This window comes from Oncorhynchus gorbuscha, linkage group LG01, assembly GCF_021184085.1.
Source record: "Oncorhynchus gorbuscha isolate QuinsamMale2020 ecotype Even-year linkage group LG01, OgorEven_v1.0, whole genome shotgun sequence".
In the NCBI taxonomy this organism is placed as follows: Eukaryota; Metazoa; Chordata; class Actinopteri; order Salmoniformes; family Salmonidae; genus Oncorhynchus; species Oncorhynchus gorbuscha.
In genome coordinates this window covers 68,324,888-68,349,410 of record NC_060173.1, presented here as the reverse complement: position 1 = coordinate 68,349,410, position 24,523 = coordinate 68,324,888, and the positions used below count along the sequence as shown (strand labels likewise).

General features: G+C 43.6%; 1 protein-coding gene across 3 annotated transcripts in view; it reads right to left on the bottom strand.

Moving 5' to 3' along the window:
- Nucleotides 1–24,523, bottom strand: part of nalcn (sodium leak channel, non-selective) — a 286,480-nt gene that overhangs the window by 205,721 nt on the left and 56,236 nt on the right. For all 3 annotated transcript variants that reach the window (XM_046358989.1, XM_046359008.1, XM_046358998.1), the window contains one exon: nucleotides 10,153–10,239. In XM_046358989.1, the coding sequence (XP_046214945.1) occupies nucleotides 10,153–10,239 (87 nt within the window). The remainder of the gene's footprint in view (nucleotides 1–10,152; nucleotides 10,240–24,523) is intronic.

Below are 24,523 nucleotides of genomic sequence, written 5' to 3'. Positions count from 1 at the left end.
AACCATTTCGAATCCCACCATACCTTTTCCGCTATGCAATCTGGTTTCAGAGCTGGTCATGGGTGCACCTCAGCCACACAAGGTCCTAAACAATATTTTAACCGCCATCGATAAGAAACAATACTGTGCAGATGTATTCATTGACCTGGCCAAGGCTTTCGACTCTGTCAATCACCACATCCTCATCGGCAGACTCGACAGCCTTGGTTTCTCAAATGATTGCATCGCCTGGTTGACCAACTACTTCTCTGATAGAGTTGTCTCTTCTCTGGACACTGTGTTAACAACCCTCCAGACGAGCTTCAATGCCATACAACTCACCTTCCGTGGCCTCCAATTGCTTAAATACAAGTCAAACTAAATGGATGGTCTTCAACCGATCGCTGCCTGCACCTGCCCGCCCGTCCAACATCACTACTCTGGACGGTTCTGACTTAGAATATGTGGACAACTACAAATTCCTAGGTGTCTGGTTAGACTGTAAACTCTCCTTCCGGACTCACATTAAGCATCTCCAATCCAAAATTCAATCTAGAATTGGCTTCCTATTTCGCAACAAAGCCTCCTTCACTCATGTTGCCAACATTACCCTCGTAAAACTGACTATCCTACCGATCCTTGACTTCGGCGATGTCATTTAAAAATAGCCCCCAACACTCTACTCAGCCAACTGGATGCTGTGGAGTAGTGACGCGTGACACACAGAGTTTACTGAAATAAGTCACATTACATGGCATTTTGTGTAGATACAATTCTATCAATTTCAATTCCACTTTGCAACAAAATAAATGTGAAGAAATCCAAGGGGGTGAATACTTATGACACCACTGTACATTCCAAATGGCACCCTACTCCCTACATTGTGCACTATGGGCTGTGGTCAAAAGTAGTGCACCATATAGGGATTAGGGTGCATTTGGGATGCAGTGTTTATATTCTTCTTTGGATCCGGATGCACACAGTTTATCAACATTCCGTTCAGTATTGCAATTACCATGTTGGTGCATTTCTGCATCCCTATGTATCCATCTACCCCACCATCCTGATCACTGAGGACCTAGAATATTCCACACGATCTCTCTAGCCCCTGGGAAATGCTTGTTAGAGACATTTACATACATTTACATTTAAGTCATTTAGCAGACGCTCTTATGAGACGATTCAAGACCAAGACTGGAGAGGGGGTGAGACCGAGTTAAGACTGTGACCAGGAGGGGAACAACAGACCCGAGTCAAGACCGAGACCAGACAAATTTGATTCCAATTCAAGACCATGATTGTAATTTTACCAAAATCACCACCATAATAAGAGATCAAAATGTCCAGTATTTCTGTGTTCATATTTCAGAACAACATATGGATTCTTTAGACATTCAGATAGAATAAATGCATGCTGATGGAAAATAGAGACACGCTACAAATGATTACTAACCCAAACACAGTGGTGAACAATGGGCATTCTACGCCTTCAGAGAAGAGCTAAGGACTTCTAAATAATAATAATAATTATATTACTATTTTCAATGATGTTCTGATTTAATCTCTTCAGTTTTTGTTGGAAAGGAAAGGGTTAACACTGAAGAGAAAAATAAATCACACTGACTTAATGGGTGGGTTCATTTTTACAAAAACGTATGGAAACTTTTGATAGGTCACTGTGCAATAGCGAGCAGTAGTTTTTCCACGGTTTAGCTAGTTTTTGTTGTCAGCTAGTTTGCAGTGGCTGCAACAGGAGTTATCAAAAAGGATGTTGTTGCTAATGTTAGCTTCTCCCATTTCAAGACTAACTTTCAACAAGAAGTTGTGTTTCAAATTATCATTATCTGGTGAGTGGAACTGTGTTTATTTATTTCTGCAGCATGCTTGCTGTTATTTAATCTCTTTGAAAATAACTTGTGTGTAAAACTTGTTGCATTTAAACTTTAGGTCACCGGTTACTTTGTGTGCGAAAGCTGAAATGTTTTTTGCAATGGGAAGTAATAGTTGTACATTTCGATTGGGAAATGCTAAATGTTTTTTGTTTTGTTATTATTGGGACCAACTGGCTTATTATGTTTGAGTGAATGGACTGCTAATCCAATGTTTTCCTATGTTTTTTTATGAATTTTCATACAGATTCTTTGGATTTTCACTCTATATCATACTTTTCTTTATAGAGCATCACATTTTTTGTCTGCTTAGAATGGCGCCGGAGGGGATTGCTTCTGTTTTGCACCAAACTGACTGGATGGCTTCCGTTTTGCTCCTAACCAACTGTGCTATTTTGTGTTTTTTTCACCATGCAACAACCAGTTGAGAGCTGCACACACTTTCTGCCTGCAGATGATATTCTACTGAAACTAGGCTGTGTGTTAGGCTCCCTTGAGAATATATTTCACGTGCTTTGGGATTGTGTAGGCTACTTTGTGCATTATTTCTCTATTGTAATAGATAATTGAAGTCGTATAACTCCACTACACTACACTACTTTGATACACATCAATAGGGATTAAGAAGTGTGCATATGGAATGCCCACTGAAAAAAAGTGGGTACACGGTTTATACCTGCATATATCCTCCACTACACCACTGGCTCTTTGTGTTTTACAAAAAGTGCACTCTCCTACATGAGTGTGCTGCATTACGGCTGCTGTCCTTTCTGAATCACAAACATGTCACACCCTGACGGCCTATGGGTTTGCCATTGCACAAACATGTCTATAACAGATATAAAGACTTTAGATATTCATGTGTATTTGGCCTGGCGAAGCAGTTATATGCGCAGACTGAAAAAGCTCTCCAAGGCAAACAGTGGTTACTTTAAAGAATCTCAAATAAAAAATATAGTATCACAATAAATAACAATAACAAGGCTATACACAAGGAGTACCGGTACCGAGTGAATGTGCAGGGGTACGAGGTAGTTGTGGTAATATGTACATGTAGGTAGGGGTAACAGTGACTAGGCAATCAGGATAGATAATAAACAGAGTAGCAGCAGCGTATGGGAAGAGTGTGAAAGTGTGTGTCTGTGCCGTCAATATGAATGTGTGTGTGTTTTGCGTGTGTAAGCGTATGCAGTGTGTGTTTTGCGTGTGTTTTGCATGTGTTTTGCGCGTGTGTGTGTATGTGTGTTGGAGTGTCTGTGTAAGTATGCGTGAGTGTCCAGTGTGCATAGAGTCAGTGCTAAAAAGGGTCAATGCCTTTAGTCCGGTTAGTCATTTCATTAACTGTTATGGCTGTTATGGCAGTGTTATGGCTTGGGGAAAGAATCTGTAGAACAGCTTGGGAGTAGAACTTGAACGTGTGTGTGTGTGTGTGTGTGTGTGTGTGTGTGTGTGTGTGTGTGTGTGTGTGTGTGTGTGTGTGTGTGTGTGTGTGTGTGTGTGTGTGTGTGTGTGTGTGTGTGTGTGTGTGTGTGTGTGTGTGTGTGTGTGTGTGTGTGTGTGTGTGTGTGTGTGTGTGTGTGTGTGTGTGTGTGTGTGTGTGTGTTTCTGCTTGCTTGTCTTTGTGACGTGTGGATAATTTTTACATTCTAATACATCATCATTGGGAGTTTGTCCTCCAGCTACTCACTCTATCCCCTCTCTATCTTCCCTCTCTTTTTGTCTCCCCTCGTTTTCCTCTTACCCACCCCCTCTCGCTCTCGCTGTTGGCAGTCACTCACACCAAGTGCTTGGCCTTTCCTGCATCAACATTGTGACAGCTGTAAGCCATGCCTGCTGCTTTCCCCTTATCTTTAAAGCCCGACCATTCTGATCGGTCCGACCAGGAGGCGACGACAACACAACTATCGTTTATATGTCATTTAAAACTCATCGGGTCATCACAAGCCTTGCCATTACAGCCACATCTACGCATTAAAACACTGGTAGGGCTCGTCTCATGTAAAATCACATTATTAAGTTGTTTCAACGTGCCTATTGAAGTCACACAGGGAAATGTAACCACAATGAGGTGACAAGCTGTGTTTGTGTGTGTCGGAGAGGCCTGTCGGGAGGGGAGTTGTGTGTGTTTGTCATCTATTGTGCCAGTTTGAAGAAACATTTGTCCTTTTTAGCAGTCTGAACTAGAAGCAGAAGCAGGACAAGATGCCACCACTGTCTGTGTGTCACTGGTCTGATTTTGAAGGAGAACTTACACTAAGGCACCATTGTAAATGGAGCTGTTCTTCCTCTAGAATGGAAGTAAACTATGTTCTATGGGGAGCGCTAGATTTTCTAAAGGGGAAAGGCAACTGCCTTAACTGTAATTCATTTTGTACCAACATTATTATAATTTTTTTAAATAGGTCGTTTCTGTCTGTCTGTTTCATGTTAAGTAGACTGGGAATGTCTGACGGGAATGTGATCAGAAAACTAAACTTTTGTTCTTATTCTAGCTGGTTTACATAACCCACCACTGAAACAGAGAGAAGGTGTGTGGGTGAGTGAGAGTTCTCCTTCAAAATCAGACTTGAAACAGAGAGAAGGTGTGTGGGTGAGTGAGAGTTCTCCTTCAAAATCAGACGACAGACCGACCGACCGACCTACTGACCGACCATGGTGGCATCTTGTCCTGCTGCTTCTGCTAGCTCAGACTGCCAAAAAGGACAAATGTTTCTTCAAACTGGCACAGTGAATAGCTAGGTCTACTGTACATTACTGGCACACTATTTGGGGGAAATAAATCACACAGAAACTGTCACAAACGGCCGAGGTGCCACATTCTTTTCACTTGACTCACTTCTCTTTTCATTTTTTTATCATAACTCCTTCCCCTGTCCTCCTCTTTCTCCTCATAGAGGCAAGCTGATCTCAACGTGTGTGTGTGTGTGTGTGTGTGTGTGTGTGTGTGTGTGTGTGTGTGTGTGTGTGTGTGTGTGTGTGTGTGTGTGTGTGTGTGTGTGTGTGTGTGTGTGTGTGTGTGTGTGTGTGTGTGTGTGTGTGTGTGTGTGTGTGTGTGTGTGTGTGTGTGTGTAGAGATGGACAACATTACAAAATCACTAAATACATTAAAGATGTCAAAATTTATGTATTTGTATTTTTAAAACATTGTAAAATGTTTTATTGCTATGACTTTGATATGTGGTTCTTTATTTGTTAAGTTGAATGAACTGAATATAAAAGACAATTTATGTTTGATCCGAAAATGCCTTATGGAGGCTCCCTACAGAGGGTGTGGCGCAACTGCGGATCCTCCGCGGGCTCGCAGAGGCCAAATCGAGCTCTGTACGGCGATGCCGTGCACCTCCCAGATGTTGTAACAACGCGGAGCACTCAACATAGCTCCCACATTGACATTATTGGTTGATGGTAGATAGGGGCGGTACATCCTGTACTTCACAAATTCACTTCCTTGACAACAAACATGGAGAACTTTGATGAAAGGCTAATCAGGATACCTTGTGTAGGTACTTCAAAGACACAAAAATGTGTTGGAAATCTGGGAAAGGTTTGGGATAGTGATAGATGCGCTAAAGCGGTTAATGGAACGCAGACCATAGGGGATAAACGGACGTTGAATTGGTGCATATTCAACAAATCTGATCTAACAAAGTGGATATTTGTATTGTAACAGGCCCACAATGCGGTTACTAAAATCAAATTTGTATATATTTGGCTATTTTCAACAACCCGCTCGCATTCACAGGTAGTATCACATTTTCATTTCATTTCATTACAGTACAACGGTTTGATTTGTTTGATCGTAGCTAGCTACTTAGCTAGCTACATAGCCGTCTTTGTATCAAAGATAATTGTGTAGTCTAGAGCGATTTTCTAGGTTAGCTAGCCAGCTATTGTCGTTCTTTTAACGCAACGTAACGTAAAAAACACTACTAGCTAGCCAGCTAGCCCCGAACAGCAGCACTGTAGAAACTATTACACTCAACGGAACGACTTGATTAGTGTAGTGTCAACAACGCACCCACTGCCAGCTAGCCTACTTCAGCAGTACTGTATCATTTTAATCATTTTAGTCAATAAGATTCTTGCTACGTAGCTTAACTTTTGGAACATTCGAGACGTGTAGTCCACTTGTCATTCCAATCTCCTTTGCATTAGCGTAGCCTCTTCTGTAGCCTGTCAACTATGTGTCTGTTTATCCCTGTTCTCTCCTCTCTGCACAGACCATACAAACGCTCCACACCGCGTGGCCGTGGCCACCCTAATCTGGTGGTCCCAGCGCGCACGACCCACGTGGAGTTCCAGGTCTCCGGTAGCCTCTGGAACTGCCGATCTGCGGTCAACAAGGCAGAGTTCATCTCAGCCTATGCCTCCCTCCAGTCCCTCGACTTCTTGGCACTAACGGAAACATGGATCACCACAGACAACACTGCTACTCCTACTGCTCTCTCTTCGTCCGTCCACGTGTTCTCGCACACCCCGAGAGCTTCTGGTCAGCGGGGTGGTGGCACCGGGATCCTCATCTCTCCCAAGTGGTCATTCTCTCTTTCTCCCCTTACCCATCTGTCTATCGCATCCTTTGAATTCCATGCTGTCACAGTTACCAGCCCTTTCAAGCTTAACATCCTTATCATTTATCGCCCTCCAGGTTCCCTGGGAGAGTTCATCAATGAGCTTGATGCCTTAATAAGCTCCTTTCCTGAGGACGGCTCACCTCTCACAGTTCTGGGCGACTTTAACCTCCCCACGTCTACCTTTGACTCATTCCTCTCTGCCTCCTTCTTTCCACTCCTCTCCTCTTTTGACCTCACCCTCTCACCTTCCCCCCCTACTCACAAGGCAGGCAATACGCTCGACCTCATCTTTACTAGATGCTGTTCTTCCACTAACCTCATTGCAACTCCCCTCCAAGTCTCCGACCACTACCTTGTATCCTTTTCCCTCTCGCTCTCATCCAACACCTCCCACACTGCCCCTACTCGGATGGTATCGCGCCGTCCCAACCTTCGCTCTCTCTCCCCCGCTACTCTCTCCTCTTCCATCCTATCATCTCTTCCCTCCGCTCAAACCTTCTCCAACCTATCTCCTGATTCTGCCTCCTCAACCCTCCTCTCCTCGCTCTCTGCATCCTTTGACTCTCTATGTCCCCTATCCTCCAGGCCGGCTCGGTCCTCCCCTCCCGCTCCGTGGCTCGATGACTCATTGCGAGCTCACAGAACAGGCCTCCGGGCAGCCGAGCGGAAATGGAGGAAAACTCGCCTCCCTGCGGACCTGGCATCCTTTCACTCCCTCCTCTCTACATTTTCCTCCTCTGTCTCTGCTGCTAAAGCCACTTTCTACCACGCTAAATTCCAAGCATCTGCCTCTAACCCTAGGAAGCTCTTTGCCACCTTCTCCTCCCTCCTGAATCCTCCTCCCCCTCCCCCCTCCTCCCTCTCTGCAGACGACTTCGTCAACCATTTTGAAAAGAAGGTCGACGACATCCGATCCTCGTTTGCTAAGTCAAACGACACCGCTGGTTCTGCTCACACTGCCCTACCCTGTGCTCTGACCTCTTTCTCCCCTCTCTCTCCAGATGAAATCTCGCGTCTTGTGACGGCCGGTCGCCCAACAACCTGCCCGCTTGACCCTATCCCCTCCCCTCTTCTCCAGACCATTTCCGGAGACCTTCTCCCTTACCTCACCTCGCTCATCAACTCATCACTGACCGCTGGCTACGTCCCTTCAGTCTTCAAGAGAGCGAGAGTTGCACCCCTTCTGAAAAAACCTACACTCGATCCCTCCGATGTCAACAATTACAGACCAGTATCCCTTCTTTCTTTTCTCTCCAAAACTCTTGAACGTGCCGTCCTTGGCCAGCTCTCCCGCTATCTCTCTCTGAATGACCTTCTTGATCCAAATCAGTCAGGTTTCAAGACTAGTCATTCAACTGAGACTGCTCTCCTCTGTATCACGGAGGCGCTCCGCACTGCTAAAGCTAACTCTCTCCTCTGCTCTCATCCTTCTAGATCTATCGGCTGCCTTCGATACTGTGAACCATCAGATCATCCTCTCCACCCTCTCCGAGTTGGGCATCTCCGGCGCGGCCCACGCTTGGATTGCGTCCTACCTGACAGGTCGCTCCTACCAGGTGGCGTGGCGAGAATCTGTCTCCTCACCACGCGCTCTCACCACTGGTGTCCCCCAGGGCTCTGTGCTAGGCCCTCTCCTATTTTCGCTATACACCAAGTCACTTGGCTCTGTCATAACCTCACATGGTCTCTCCTATCATTGCTATGCAGACGACACACAACTAATCTTCTCCTTTCCCCCTTCTGATGACCAGGTGGCGAATCGCATCTCTGCATGTCTGGCAGACATATCAGTGTGGATGACGGATCACCACCTCAAGCTGAACCTCGGCAAGACGAAGCTGCTCTTCCTCCCGGGGAAGGACTGCCCGTTCCATGATCTCGCCATCACGGTTGACAACTCCATTGTGTCCTCCTCCCAGAGCGCTAAGAACCTTGGTGTGATCCTGGACAACACCCTGTCGTTCTCAACCAACATCAAGGCGGTGGCCCGTTCCTGTAGGTTCATGCTCTACAACATCCGCAGAGTACGACCCTGCCTCACACAGGAAGCGGCGCAGGTCCTAATCCAGGCACTTGTCATCTCCCGTCTGGATTACTGCAACTCACTGTTGGCTGGGCTCCCTGCCTGTGCCATTAAACCCCTTCAACTCATCCAGAACGCCGCAGCCCGTCTGGTGTTCAACCTTCCCAAGTTCTCTCACGTCACCCCGCTCCTCCGTTCTCTCCACTGGCTTCCAGTTGAAGCTCGCATCCGCTACAAGACCATGGTGCTTGCCTACGGAGCTGTGAGGGGAACGGCACCTCAGTACCTCCAGGCTCTGATCAGGCCCTACACCCAAACAAGGGCACTGCGTTCATCCACCTCTGGCCTGCTCGCCTCCCTACCACTGAGGAAGTACAGCTCCCGCTCAGCCCAGTCAAAGCTGTTCGCTGCTCTGGCCCCCCAATGGTGGAACAAACTCCCTCACGACGCCAGGACAGCGGAGTCAATCACCACCTTCCGGAGACACCTGAAACCCCACCTCTTTAAGGAATACCTAGGATAGGATAAGTATTCCCTCTCCCCCCCCCTTTAAGATTTAGATGCACTATTGTAAAGTGACTGTTCCACTGGATCTCATAAGGTGAATGCACCAATTTGTAAGTCGCTCTGGATAAGAGCGTCTGCTAAATGACTTAAATGTAAATGTAATTCGTTGTCCCTTTTCAGGTTTAGAGAAAGTGAGTGCTAAATGCCAACTACTGTTCATATAAGCTGGTAGCATAGCTAATATGCAGAAATCAGTGTTGGTAGTCAAAGTAGTTTTTAACCGTATGCAGCTGGCTGATGACATGAACATGTGTTGGGGTTTGACCTCCATACAAGCATTATAATCCTTTACCTCAACATAGTGTGAAATACACATAGAAACTGCTTTTTGTTCTATGTTGCTCTGTCTGTATGCTATGTCTTGCTTGTCCTATGTTGCTATGTTGCTATGTCTATGGTGCTATTGTCTATATTGTAATTGTTTTTAATAACCTGCCCAGGGACTGCGGTTGAAAATTAGCCGGCTGGCTAAAACCGGCACTTTTACTGAAACGTTGATTAATGTGCACTGTCCCTGTAAAAATAAAATAAAATAAACTAAACTAAAACAATAGCCTAAATGTAGGCTAATTTTGCTGGGGGGAAATAGGGATGGAGATGCAGGTGGGAAAAACAGTGCAACCGCTTTACTTCATGCAATCTTGGCTGAGCTCCTATGTCAAGCACCGGGAAACAGACTCCAACATCTTGTCTTTTTGTTTAGCCAGTTGCTTGTAATTTGCTGGATGGCTATAGCGATTAGCCCTGAATCACTATGAGCGGTGCGGTGCAGATCAATTTATTGGTTGCGTATGACAGCTCCTCGAAGCGCAAGTATGAAATTCTAATACTTCTGTGGAGGCCACATCGCAGAAAATGCTGTACGGCCACTGCAAACCTTGGATTGACCATGAAGAGCCTTTAAGTCGCTATGGATAAGAGCATCTGCTACATTACTCATATGTAAATATAAAATGAACACTTGCAAAGCACAATGGGTTTAATTCGAATGAGCTCTGCCCCCAAAGAATTTGTATTGGAACAGAATTTGGCCTTGTTTGGGGCGTGCACGCATGTCTGTGTGTTCATGTGATATGTTCAGGAGTGATGACAGTGGTGCTGCTATTATCTCAGAGGTCTGTACCTGGAGGCAGGCTGGTGCGCGGCCATGTGGTTTGTTGACGTCCACAGCAACAAGCTGCCATCCTCCAGCCGAGTCCTCGTGGAACATCTGCGACCACAAACACAAGACGTTAGACACACACAAAAGCCGTCATGCACACACACAACTGTCAGAATAAGCATGTACACACATTTTAACAGACACACACCCTACGGCAGTCCTAATGGAACATCTGTGACCAGTAAGACACAACATGAGGGACCGCACACATAGCCACAGGCTCTAACACACACACACACACACACACGCACACACACACACACACACATCTAAGGGTCTCAAACACACCAGGCAGCTGGATTGTGGAGTTGCATCAATCACAAATACATACACGCATGATTACACACACACCCTTTCAAACACATACTGTTTTTGGAACGGAGACTAAGGACGTTGTGAGTTCTGTTCCCATCCGTGTCAAACAAACATACTTGTCTGTTTGTGTGTCTGTGCATGTGCATACACACGTGTGTATGTGTACATACTGTATTCTGACAGTTGTATGGACAGCCTGTCTGGCTGCCTGACCAACATTTCAATCAACAATGCTACATTGCCCCCCAAAACATAGACAGGTTGGCTACAAGCATAAACAGACTAACATCCAGGCTTGTGGGCAGGAGGAGAGGTGACTGGGATAGGAGGCAGAGGAGTACCAGTCTTGCCAGTTTGGGCTAAATTGAAAAGACACAGTCAACCTACACATTCATCTGAAAAAATGCACCATGACTTTGCTGTGCGTATGTTCAAAAATCAACACATGCTTTTGTCAGCAGCAAAAACTCTGAAAGATACTCTGAAAGAATTATTGAAAACCCAGGTCCTTTCCCCTCAGTTGTGTCAATCAGTGTTTAATAGCATACACTGCTGTACTCAAATACAATGTAATGATGGATGTGTAATCTCAGATCTGCAGAGGTGCTCATCTGACACCCTATTCCCCATGTAGTGCACAATTTTTGAGCCGGTGGCTCAAAAAAAAAAAAAAACTCTGTTCAAAAGAAGTGGCCTTTATGGGAAATAGGGTGTCACTTGAAAAGGTCTGGGGAAAGAAATCTATATATTTTGGGAATAGGGTGTCATTTCATACATGCTCTATGATTGATAAGTCATACATCCTCCCAGTCCCCAAGGACCCCCATTTATTAGTGGAATATCAGTCTTCTTCCAATCGAGTCAAACGAAAACAGTAAAAGGCGTATTGCGCTAGCCCCTGTGACTGACAGCTTGCCGTATTGCGCCGACTAATTGCCTTTTTTTGTCTCTAAATAAATAAAAGACTGGGGCGTGACACCATGAAGATAATTACATTTGATAGCGACAGAAAATATTAATTGTTTTCAAGGTCGTAGAACTCTCCGTCTTGACGCCAGGGGCATTTACCAGGACGTAAACAAATTGCTCACTGAGGAACATATGACAACCAAGCAATTTTTGTGGGGTATTTACCCCTTTTTTCTCCCCAATTATTCGAACTTGGCTCATCGCTGCAGCTCCCCAATAGATTCGGGAGAGGAGAAGGTGGAGTCATGCGTCCTCCAAAAGATGACCAGCCTAACCGCGCTGCTTAACACCCGCCAGCTTAACCCAGAAGCCAGCCGCACCAACATGTCGGAGGATACACTGTTCAACTGGCATCCGAGGTCAGCTCGCAGGCACCTGACCCACCACAAGGAGTCGCTAGAGTGCGACGAACCAAGTTAAGCCCCACCAGCCAAACCCTCCCGTGACCGTAGTATTACTGCATGCAATGCAGTGCCTTAGACCGCTGCGCCACTCGGGAGTCCCCAACACAAGCTATTTTATTTGAGGAAAAAATACTGTTGTTTCAGATCTAAAAATGTTTTTAGATTTTGAAAAACATTATGGAGAGATTTCAGTACCAATGTTTACTTTGTATTAGACTCTAGAATTTGAATGTCATATTTTGGAATTGGGAATGCACAAATTAAATCATTGAATTCATAAATTGAATTTGTATTTCATGATTTGAAACTGAATTGAATTAAGTTAACATTTTTTATTTCAATTTGATTTAATATTCAAATTCAATATTTAAGGTGGCTTTGAAAAATATTCAGCCCCCTTGACTTTTCCACTTTGCACATTGCAGCCTTATTCTAACATTGATGGGAAGAAAAAAAACAATTCATCAGCTATCAACACACAATACCCATAACGACAAAGCCAAAACAGGTTTTTAGAAATGTATCCAAATGCATTAAAAATAAAAAACAGATACCTTATTTACACAAGTATTCCACCTCTTTGCTATGAGACACAAAATTGAGCTCAGGTGCATCCTGCTTCCATTGATCATCCATGTGATGTTTCTACAACTTGAGAGTCCACCTGTGGTAAATTCTGTTGAATTGACATGATTTGGAAAGGCACACACATGCCTATATAAGGTCCCACAGTCGACAGTGCATGTCAAAGCAAAACATCTGAAGTTCTTCAAAGGTAAATTATTATATTTGAATTATTTTCTGTTTTTTTTGTGGAAAATGTTGCATGCTGAAAGAGAGGCATAATCCTATGCTAGGCTATCAATACTGTTACACAAATGCTTGTTTAGCTATGGTTCAAAAGCATATTTTGAAAATCTGAGATGACAGTGTTGTTAACAAAAGGCTAAGCTTGAGAGCAAATAGATTAATTTCATTTCATTTGCGATTTTCATGAATAGTTAACGTCGTGTTATGCTAATGAGCTTGCGGATAGATTTACACAATCCTGGATACAGGTTTTTTTCGTAGCTAAACGTGACGCAGAAAACGGAGCGATTTGTCCTAAACAAATAATATTTTAGGAAAAACTGAACATTTGCTATCTGAGTCTCCTCATTGACAACATCCGAAGTTCTTCAAAGGTAAATGATTTTATTTGAATGCTTTTCTGGTTTTTGTGAAAATGTTGCCTGCTGAATGCTAACGCTAAATGCTATGCTAAATGCTACGCTAGCTATCAATACTGTTACACAAATGCTTGTTTTGCAATGGTTGAGAAGCATATTTTGAAAATCTGAGATGACAGTGTTGTTAACAAAAGGCTAAGATTGAGAACAAATAGATTCATTTCATTTCATTTGCGATTTTCATGAATAGTTAACGTTGCGTTATGGTAATGAGCTTGAGGCTGTAGTCACGATACCGGATCCGGGATGGCTCGACGCAAGAAGTTAAGCAACGGGTCGGAGTCAGAGGCCGAGCCTTCTCTGGTCTCTACTTCTCCGTTACGGGGTCTGAGATGCCGAAGCTTCCCACCATTAGCTCTGACAAATTGAAATCTCTAGTCATTGGCGACTCCATTACCCACAGTATTAGACTTAAAACGAATCTTTCAGCGATCATACACTGTTTACCAGGGGGCAGGGCTACCGACGTTAAGGCTAATCTGAAGATGGTGCTGGCTAAAGCTAAAACTGGCGAGTGTAGAGAGTATAGAGATATTGTTATCCGCGTCGGCACCAACGATGTTAGGATGAAACAGTCAGAGATCACCAAGCGCAACATAGCTTCAGTGTGTAAATCAGCTAGAAAGATGTGTCGGCATCGAGTAATTGTCTCTGGCCCCCTCCCAGATAGGGGGAGTGATGAGCTCTACAGCAGAGTCTCACAACTCAATCACTGGTTGAAAACTGTTTACTGCCCCTCCCAAAAGATAGAATTTGTAGATAATTGGCCCTCTTTCTGGGACTCACCCACAAACAGGACCAAGCCTGACCTGCTGAGGAGTGACGGACTCCATCCTAGCTAGAGGGGTGCTCTCATCTTATCTACCAACATAGACAGGGCTCTAACTCCTCTAGCTCCACAATGAAATAGGGTGCAGTTCAGGCAGCAGGCTGTTAGCCAGCCTGCCAGCATAGTGGAGTCTGCCACGAGCACAGTCAGTGTAGTCAGCTTAGCTATCCCCATTGAGACCGTGTCTGTGCCTCGATCTAGGTTGGGCAAAACTAAACATGGCGGTGTTCGCCTTAGCAATCTCACTAGGATAAAGACCTCCTCCATTCCTGTCATTATTGAAAGAGTTCATGATACCTCACATCTCAAAATAGGGCTACTTAATGTTAGATACCTTACTTCAAAGGAAATTATAGTCAAGGAACTAATCACTGATCATAATGTTGATGTGATTGGCCTGACTGAAACATGGCTTAAGCCTGATGAATTTACTGTGTTAAATGAGGCCTCACCTCCTGGCTACACTGGTGACCATATCCCCAGTGCATCCCGCAAAGGCGGAGGTGTTGCTAACATTTACGATAGCAAATTTCAATTTACAAAAAAAATGACGTTTTCGTCTTTTGAGCTTCTAGTCATGAAACCTATGCAGCCTACTCAATCACTTTTTATAGCTACTGTTTACAGGCCTCCTGGGCCATCTACATCGTTCCTCATTGAGTTCCCTGAATTCCTATCGGACCTTGTAGTCATAGCAGATAATATTCTAATCTTTGGTGACTTTAATATTCACAAGGAAAAGTCCACAGACCCACTCCAAAAGGCATTCGGAGCCATCATCGATTTGTCCAACATGTCTCTGGACCTACTCACAATCACAGTCATACTCTGGACCTAGTTTTGTCCCACGGAATAAATGTTGTGGATCTTCATGTTTTTCCTCATAATCCTGGACTATCGGACCTCCATTTTATTACGTTTGCAATTACAACAAATAATCTGCTCAGACCCCAACCAAGGAACATGAAAGGTTGTGCTATAAATTCACAGACAACACAAAGATTCCTTGATGTCCTTCCAGACTCCCTCTGTCTACCCAAGGACGCCAGAGGACAAAAATCAGTTAACCACCTAACTGAGGAACTCAATTTAACCTTGCACAATACCACCCCTAAAAACATTTCTCATAAGAAACTAGCTCCCTGGTATACAGAAAATACCCAAGCTCTGAAGCAAGCATTCAGAAAATTGGAATGGAAATGGCGCCACACCAAACTGGAAGTCTTCCGACTAGCTTGGAAAGACAGTACCGTGCAGTATCGAAGAGCCCTTACTGCTGCTCGATCATCCTATTTTCCCAACTTAATTGAGGAAAATAAGAACAATCCGAAATTCCTTTTTGATACTGTCGCAAAGCTAACTAAAAAGCAGCATTCCCCAAGAGAGGATGGCTTTCACTTCAGCAGTAATAAATTCATGAACTTCTTTGAGGAAAAGATCATGATTATTAGAAGGCAAATTATGGACTCCTCTTTAAATCTGCGTATTCCTTCAAAGCTCAGTTGTCCTGAGTCTGCACAACTCTGCCAGGACCTAGGATCAAGAGAGACACTCAAGTGTTTTAGGACTATATCTCTTGACACAATGATGAAAATAATCATGGCCTCTAAACCTTCAAGCTGCATACTGGAACCTATTCCAACTAAACTACTGAAAGAGCTGCTTCCTGTGCTTGGCCCTCCTATGTTGAACATAATAAATGTCTCTCTATCCACCGGATGTGTACCGAACTCACTAAAAGTGGCAGTAATAAAGCCTCTCTTGAAAAAGCCAAACCTTGACCCAGAAAATATAAAAAACTATCGGCCTATATTGAATCTTCCATTCCTCTCAACATTTTTAGAAAAGGCTGTTGCGCAGCAACTCACTGCCTTCCTGAAGACAAACAATGTATACGAAATGCTTCAGTCTGGTTTTAGACCCCATCATAGCACTGAGACTGCACTTGTGAAGGTGGTAAATGACCTTTTAAAGGCATCAGACCGAGGCTCTGCATCTGTCCTCGTGCTCTGAGACCTTAGTGCTGCTTTTGATACCATCGATCACCACATTCTTTTGGAGAGATTGGAAACCCAAATTGGTCGACACGGACAAGTTCTGGCCTGGTTTAGATCTTATCTGTCGGAAAGATATCAGTTTGTCTCTGTGAATAGTTTGTTCTCTGACAAATCAACTGAAAATGTTGGTGTTCCTCAAGGTTCCGTTTTAGGACCACTATTGTTTTCACTATATATTTTACCTCTTGGGGATGTCATTCAAAAACATAATGTTAACTTTCACTGCTATGCGGATGACACACAGCTGTACATTTCAATTAAACATGGTGAATCCCCAAAATTGTCCTCGTTAGAAGCATGTGTTTCAGACATAAGGAAGTGGATGGCTGCACACTTTCTACTTAAACTCGGACAAAACAGAGATGCTTGTTCTAGGTCCCAAGAAACAAAGAGATCTTCTGTTGAATCTGACAATTACTCTTAATGGTTGTACAGTCGTCTCAAATAAAACTGTGTAGGACCTCGGTGTTACTCTGGACCCTAGTCTCTCTTTTGAAGAACATATCAAGACTGTTTCAAGGACAGCTTTTTCCATCTACGTAACAATGCAAAAATCAGAAACTTTCTGTCCAAAAATGATGCAGAAAAATTAATCCCATGCTTTTGTCACTTCTAGGTTAGACTACTGCAATGCTCTACTTTCCGGCTACCGGATAAAGCACTAAATAAACTTCAGTTAGTGCTAACTACAGCTGCTAGAATCCTGACTAGAACCAAAAAATGTGATCATATTACTCCAGTGCTAGCCTCACTACACTGCACTGGCTACACTGGCTTCCTGTCAAGGCAAGGGCTGATTTCAAGGTTTTACTGCTAACCTACAAAACATTACATGGGCTTGCTCCTACCTCTCTCTCTGATTTGGTCCTGCGGTACATACTTACACGTACGCTACGGTCACAAGACGCAGGCCTCCTAATTGTCCCTAGAATTTCTAAGCAAACAGCTGGAGGCAGGGCTTTCTCCTATAGAGCTCCATTTTTATGGAATGGTCTGCCAACCCATGTAAGAGACGCAAACTCGGTCTCAACCTTTAAGTCTTTACTGAAGACTAATTTCTTCAGTGGGTCATATGATTGAGTGTAGTCTGGCCCAGGAGTGTGAAGGTGAACAGAAAGGCTCTGTCTCTGCCTGGCCAGTTCCCCTCTTTCCACCGGGATTCTCTGCATCTGAGTCAGTGGCTTACTAGGGCTCTTTCATTACCGTCCCTAGGAGGGGTGCGTCACTTGAGTGGGTTGAGTCACTGATGTGATCTTCCTGTCTGGGTTGACGCCCCCCCTTGGGTTGTGCCGTGGAGGAGATCTTTGTGGTCTATACTCGGCCTTGTCTCAGGATGGTAAATTGGTGGCTAAAGATATCCCTCTAGTGGTGTGGGGACTGTGCTTTTGCAAAGTGGGTGGGGTTATATCCTTCCTGTTTGGCCCTGTCCGGGGGTGTCATCTGATGGGGCCACAGTGTCTCCTGACCCCTCCTGTCTCAGCCTCCAGTATTTATGCTGCAGTAGTTTATGTGTTGGGGGGCTAGGGTCAGTTTGTTATATCTGGAGTACTTCTCCTGTCCTATCCGGTGTCCTGTGTAAATTTAAGTATGCTCTCTCTAATTCTCTCTTTCTCTCTTTCTTTCTCGCTCTCGGAGGACCTGAGCCCTTGGACCATGCCTCAGGACTACCTGACATGATGACTCCTTGTTGTCCCCAGTCTACCTGTCCGTGCTGCTGCTCCAGTTTCAACTGTTCTGCCTATTATTATTTGACCATGCTGGTAATTTATGAACATTTGAACATCTTGGCCATGTTCTGTTATAATCTCCACCCGGCACAGCCAGAAGAGGACTGGCCACCCCACATAGCCTGGTTCCTCATTAGGTTTCTTCCTAGGTTTTGGCCTTTCTAGGGAGTTTTTCCTAGCCACCGTGCTTCTACACCTGTATTGCTTGCTGTTTGGGGTTTTAGGCTGGGTTTCTGTACAGCACTTTGAGATATCAGCTGATGTACGAAGGGCTATATAAATACATTTGATTTAATTTGAATTTGTGATATTTCAGTTATTTCTAAAAACCTGTTTGTGCTTTGTCATTATGGGTTATTGTGTGTAGATCAACAATTTTATAAGGCTGTAACGTAGCTTTTGGTTTTATTAATGTATTGCCACCGTGGCCTGCCGGTGTAACTGCTAAACTGCTTGCTGTACACTGTACTACATTATTGTATTGGGTTTACTACCGCTTTAGTTCTAGTAGCTATGTTGCCTATGACTTTAGCTAATATAGTGATCAAGATGTAGGCTGTGTGTAGTGGTTAGCAGTTATGTATGAAGGTTTGGCTTGGAAAGGTTTTTTCACCTGGTCACAGACAGCTGTTGTGTTGTGCGCTGAAGTCCACAAGCGAAGGGAAAAGATGAGAAGAGGAGAGATGCGAGCAGGAATTATACAATGAGAAAAGTGATTAGGCTGTTTGTATGTGGCTGCTATGAAAGTGAACTGTGTGTGCAGGTGATCAGCGGTGTATTCATTCTGTCGATTCTGTTGAAAAGCATTTCTTAAACGGAAGCAAACGGAAAGGAAAAGACATACCTGAATTTGTCTAATAGAAACTCTCAATTGCAACTGTTTGGACTAGTGATTACACCCTAGATCAGCTACATACAGGCAAGAGTCTGCAAGGCGGTATTGAATATGTCAGTCTGCCACCATTACTCCAATTTGTCTCTCGACCTGTGTAGCTACGTTGTAAACTTTAATTCGTAATCTAGGTTGTAGCAACCTCATGATGGGTATAGGGAAAATGTTTATGTATCATGTAGTAGCCTAACCTATCGATGTTATATTGAGCTGGAGGAATGGAATAGGAATGACAATCATCCAATATGCTGTAATAGAAATAAGGCCGTGCTCATACATTTTTTTCATAATTGTCCCTCATCTTAAACGTCACCAACCTCCACTGGACACAAACTAACACGTCAAACTAACACGTCTTCACGTCTCAGGCAAGGTTGCTAATCACATAAGCATGTATCACCAGACTACGCTCTTTTGATGAGTAACCTTACTGGATCTTGAAGACTTAGTGTAGCAGATGGGGATCGGTGAAACTTACTCCCCAGCCTTTTGCACAATTGAAGAAGGCCCTTTTTAATAGCACGGCGGGTTGGAACGCTTCAGAATGGTGGTTACATGCATTTGCGAGGCAGCGGTTCAAGGTTTGCATCTCGGTATTAGTTGAAACAGGGGAAAGAGGTACTTGTCAAGTAGGCAGCATGTTGTCCTTTACATGAACTTCCTGAACTTATCCCTATAGGCTTTAACTAAGTGGCTAACACAGCCTTGTGATATCCAGGAGATCTGGTTCAAACCAAAACGGTTCAAATGCTAGAGACAAATTCATAGGAACTGCCACATTGGCTTCAGAATCCGCCAGAAGCTTCTGTTTACCACAGAGAGCGTTTGATTCTATATGTTCTGATCTACCTTTCCTGGCTGGCAAAGTACCAGGATGTTGTCTCTGGTTTTGAACCTGAATGTGATAACTAAATTTGAAAACTGAATGCATCTGAGAAGTTGAATATGAGAAACTTCGATAAACTTGAAATTATAGTTTGTAAACTTGATTCACAGACAATGAATGCAATCTACCATATCTACCATACTGAAACTGAATTTACTCTATAAATGCTTTATAAATATTGCATTTGAATATTCAATTGAAATGGATTTTTAAAACTGAATGAAATATTTGTTAAAATCAGTTTCAAATCATGAAATAGAAGTTAAATTCATGAATGCAATGATTCAATTTGTGCATTCCAAATGAAAAAATATAAAATTCCATATCCTATACAACGGAAAAACTATAGAATTCAAATAAAATTTCTGTTGGCACTGAAATCGCTCTATAAACCTTCACTGTCGTAAATTAGATGTGAATGGTAAAGCTCAAACCTCCACAGTAAGTGGGATATTGATATTTGACTATCTGCATAAGAATACAGACATACAATCAACAACCACAACATGAAATACATTTTACGGTTGGATCATGAACTTCGATGTGGTAAATATTTGAGATAAAATGTTAAATGTATTGAAACCAAACTTAAAATGCTACACAAACAAGCATTTCCTTGAATTTGTATTATTTTGATGGCGGAAGCTAAAGAAATAATGTACTTCTAACCTCCAATGATCTGTCCGTGTTATGATGCAGAGGGACTAAGGCACCATTAAAATGCACTGCTATAATGTGGGAGTCAACCCAACACTAATACACAACAAGAACCCATTAAAGTGGAGAAAGGCTACAGAAGACTTTGTTACAGAATACAATTATACCTTCCTTTTAAAGAGCCATGATTCCTTGGTTGCTTTGTAGAGATTTCTACTTTCGGTTAACTTTTAACAATGGTTTTTTTGGTAGAGAGATTAGACAACCACCAACACTTTTAGGTTCAACCTTTTCTCGGGAGAATTGGGAAGAGGTAAGAAGACAAATAAGTGCTGTTCAATCTTTGAAAAGGATGAGCTACGTTTAGAACAGAAAACATTTGTATTCCCTGACCCGATTCACTGTGTCCTGATTCTTGCTGTGAAAATTCTAAAATAAGTAGTCGTATGGTCGAGAATGGTTATTTCTCTCATATACCTACACCTCGTCCATCCTATTTTTCTACCTTCTCCTATCCCTGTTTTCATTACTCCTCCTTCTACTCCCATCTCTCTTCTACCCTCCTCCCTATCATTTCCTCCTTTCTTGATTCTACACCTGTCCTATGCCTCCTCTCCCCTTTCCTCCTTCTCCCTACCTACACCCCTTAGTCTTGTTTTCCATTTAGGTAGCTTAATACAAACTTTTATTCTAAGCCAACAACGGGTGCAGTTAACTGAAGTATAGGTGATACAACCATGCATCACAAGCATAGCAATTATCTCCCTTTTCATCCATTCCTCCCACTTCACCCTCCTCTGGCTCGATTGGCATCCCCAAGGAAAGACCAAATGAAACTCTAGAAGGCCATAGGGCTGTGATGCCAAGCCAACTGTGCAATTTTACATCTTGCTAAGATGTTCGGTGCAGTAATTTTCAAGTAAATAAATGTGTGCTGTGTTGTCTTATGTCAACAAAGTCAGATCCGCTACGCTGATGGGCAGGTCTGTCTCACTTTCTGTCTGTGTGTGTGTTTGGTGGATGTGAGGGTATATGGACCTGGCAGAGAGAGTGAAGCAGTATGCCAGTGTTCACACCTTCTCACTCTTGGTATTTTATTAGGATCCCTGTTAGCTGTTATAGGGGCATAATATAGGGACATTTCAAATGTCATATTATGTATATATACAGTGTTGTAACGATGTGCTAATAGTGAAACTACAAAAGATTTTAAAAAATCAACATAAATGTGTGTGTGAACACTGACATACTGCTCTACTCTTTGCCAGGCCCGTACAACAATACACACCCACCTACCCACCCAAAAACAAACACACACACACACACACACACACACACACACACACACACACACACACACACACACACACACACACACACACACACACACACACACACACACACACACACACACACACACACACACACACACACACACACACACACACAATCTCAGTATGACTCATGTGTATGTCTGTCATTTGCCCTATCTATATATAATAATAATATATATGCCATTTAGCAGACGCTTTTATCCAAAGCGACTTACAGTCATGTGTGCATACATTCTACGTATGGGTGGTCCCGGGGATCGAACCCACTACCCTGGCGTTACAAGCGCCATGCTCTACCAACTGAGCTACACAGGACTCCTGTAGGCTGTGACTGGCTCTGCGCTGACAGCCGGCCAAATATCTGGAAGAGCTGTGTGTGTGAACACTTGGAGTCTGTTTGAACACTGGCATACCGCTCCACTCACTCTGCCAGGCTATATACCCATACACACACCCATACTCAAAAACACACAGGCCTGTATAGTGCACTTGATTCACTCAGTTTTGTCACACAACACAATGCCACAGATGTCTCAAGTTTTGAGGGAGCGTGCACTTGGCATGCTGACTGCAGGAATGTCCACCAGGGATGTCGCCAGATAATTTAATGTCCCGTCTCTACCATAAGTAGTCTCCGACGTTGTTTTACAGAATTTGGCAGAATGTCCAACTGGCCTCGCAACCACAGACCATGTGTAACCACGCCAGCCCAGGACCTCCACATCCGGCTTCTTCACCTATGGGATTGTATGAGACCAGCCACTCGGACAGCTGATGAAACTGAGGAGTATTTATGTTTGTAATAAAGCCCTTTTGTTGGGAAAAACTCATTCTGATTGGCTGGGCCTGGCTCCCCAGTGGCCCCTGCCCAGTCACGTGAAATCCATAGATTAGCGACTAATGCATTTATTTCAATTGACTGATTTCCTTATATGTAACTCTGTAAAATCGTTGAAATTGTTGCATGTTGTGTTTATATTTTTGTTCAGTATAAAAATACATCAGATATACATATACATTGACTGGAAATAAACATTGATAGACTATATTAATTTGTTTTAGCATGCGAATCGTACTGCTCCTAAAGGTAATTTTCCAAGACAGGCTATGTGCATACATTTGGAAATAAATTGTAAAAGAGGAACGTGACAGAGGAATGATATTGCCCAATGAAGGTAGGACAAACTGATAAATAGGCTTACAACAATCCGCTCCAATTCTGTCATTTTGTGTAAAACCAGTTATCAGGGTTGCGAACTGAAATCAGATTGATGTCAAGATCCGAGAGTAAGTTGGTCCACAGTGGTCGGCGAACCAACAACCTTCAGGCCCACAGCCCTGTGCGCTATCATAATCACAATGCTGACACATAATGGCTCGAGGTGAAAAACACTTAGCCAAATTACAAATCTAAGTCTCTGGTCTGTCCTAGGAGTGAGATCAAAATGTAGGCATTTGGTTGTGTTTATGAACATTAGAATATGATTCGCATTTTATTTCAAATAACACAATATGATTTTCATTAGTTTATGTTACTGTAGCCTATATGTAAAAAAGCTCAAATTCAAGTGGACAATCAATTTTATTAGCGGAGTGCCTCGGCACAAAAGCTATAATAGAATTATAATGAATATAAGTCGATATGACAGCAGTCAAATAGTAAATGATTGTCAGCTTGTGCTTATATTGTGTGCATCTTCACACAATGGCATCAGTTGGATTTCATTTAGCTGTTTTCGTATCTTTCACTTGCGTGACACACTTAGACATTCATTTGCACTACAACCAAACAAAGTTGTCTCTGGTTTTCTCTTAATTGTGTTCCCTTTATTGTATTCCCATTGTCTTGTCATTCTTCAGCACCGTTTTGGAGTACAACGGCTGTGCAGGTGCCTTATTTTGCACAGAGGGAGCGATATCCCATCTCACATTGTTCATAGATTTGTTTTCTTTGCAAGAAACTTGTTCCCTAAGACAGTGAGGTGTATAACTTGTCCATGGTTACATTTCTCCCCTTGCACACCCTCATTGTGTAGCCTACTCCAAGTATGCCAGAGTACACAGATAAGACTTATTTTATTCGGTGGACTGATATAGGGTACATACCATTTTAAGATTATGAATAGAATGGAAGAATACAATAGTATGGCCCTCTCTGTTCTTACTTCACAATTGGTGATTACATAATTATGCATCGTTCGCTTCCCCTCGCTCATCAACTCCCCCATTCTCCCCCATAATACTTTACTTCAATTATTTCATCTGTTATATGTGTGAAATTAGATTCGGTATAGTTTAGGTTTCGAGGCAATTATCTGGATGATTATCAGCTGGGCTCTGCACTTTCAACTGTCGGAAGAAGCAGCAAAGCAGGCCCTACTGTTGGGAGAAGGAGCAAAGCAGGCCCTACTGTTGGGAGAAGGAGCAAAGCAAGCCCTACTGTTGGGAGAAGGAGCAAAGCAGGCCCTACTGTTGGGAGAAGGAGCAAAGCAGGCCCTACTGTTGGGAGAAGGAGCAAAGCAGGCCCTACTGTTGGGAGAAGGAGCAAAGCAGGCCCTACTGTTGGGAGAAGGAGCAAAGCAGGCCCTACTGTTGGGAGAAGGAGCAAAGCAGGCCCTACTGTTGGGAGAAGGAGCAAAGCAGGCTCTACTGTTGGGAGAAAGAGCAAAGCAGGACCTACTGTTGGGAGAAGGAGCAAAGCAGGCCCTACTGTTGGGAGAAGGAGCAAAGCAGGCTCTACTGTTGGGAGAAAGAGCAAAGCAGGACCTACTGTTGGGAGAAGGAGCAAAGCAGGCCCTACTGTTGGGAGAAGGAGCAAAGCAGGCCCTACTGTTGGGAGAAGGAGCAAAGCAGGCCCTACTGTTGGGAGAAGGAGCAAAGCAGGCCCTACTGTTGGGAGAAGGAGCAAAGCAGGCCCTACTGTTGGGAGAAGGAGCAAAGCAGGCTCTACTGTTGGGAGAAAGAGCAAAGCAGGCCCTAATGTTGGGAGAAGGAGCAAAGCAGGCCCTACTGTTGGGAGAAGGAGCAAAGCAG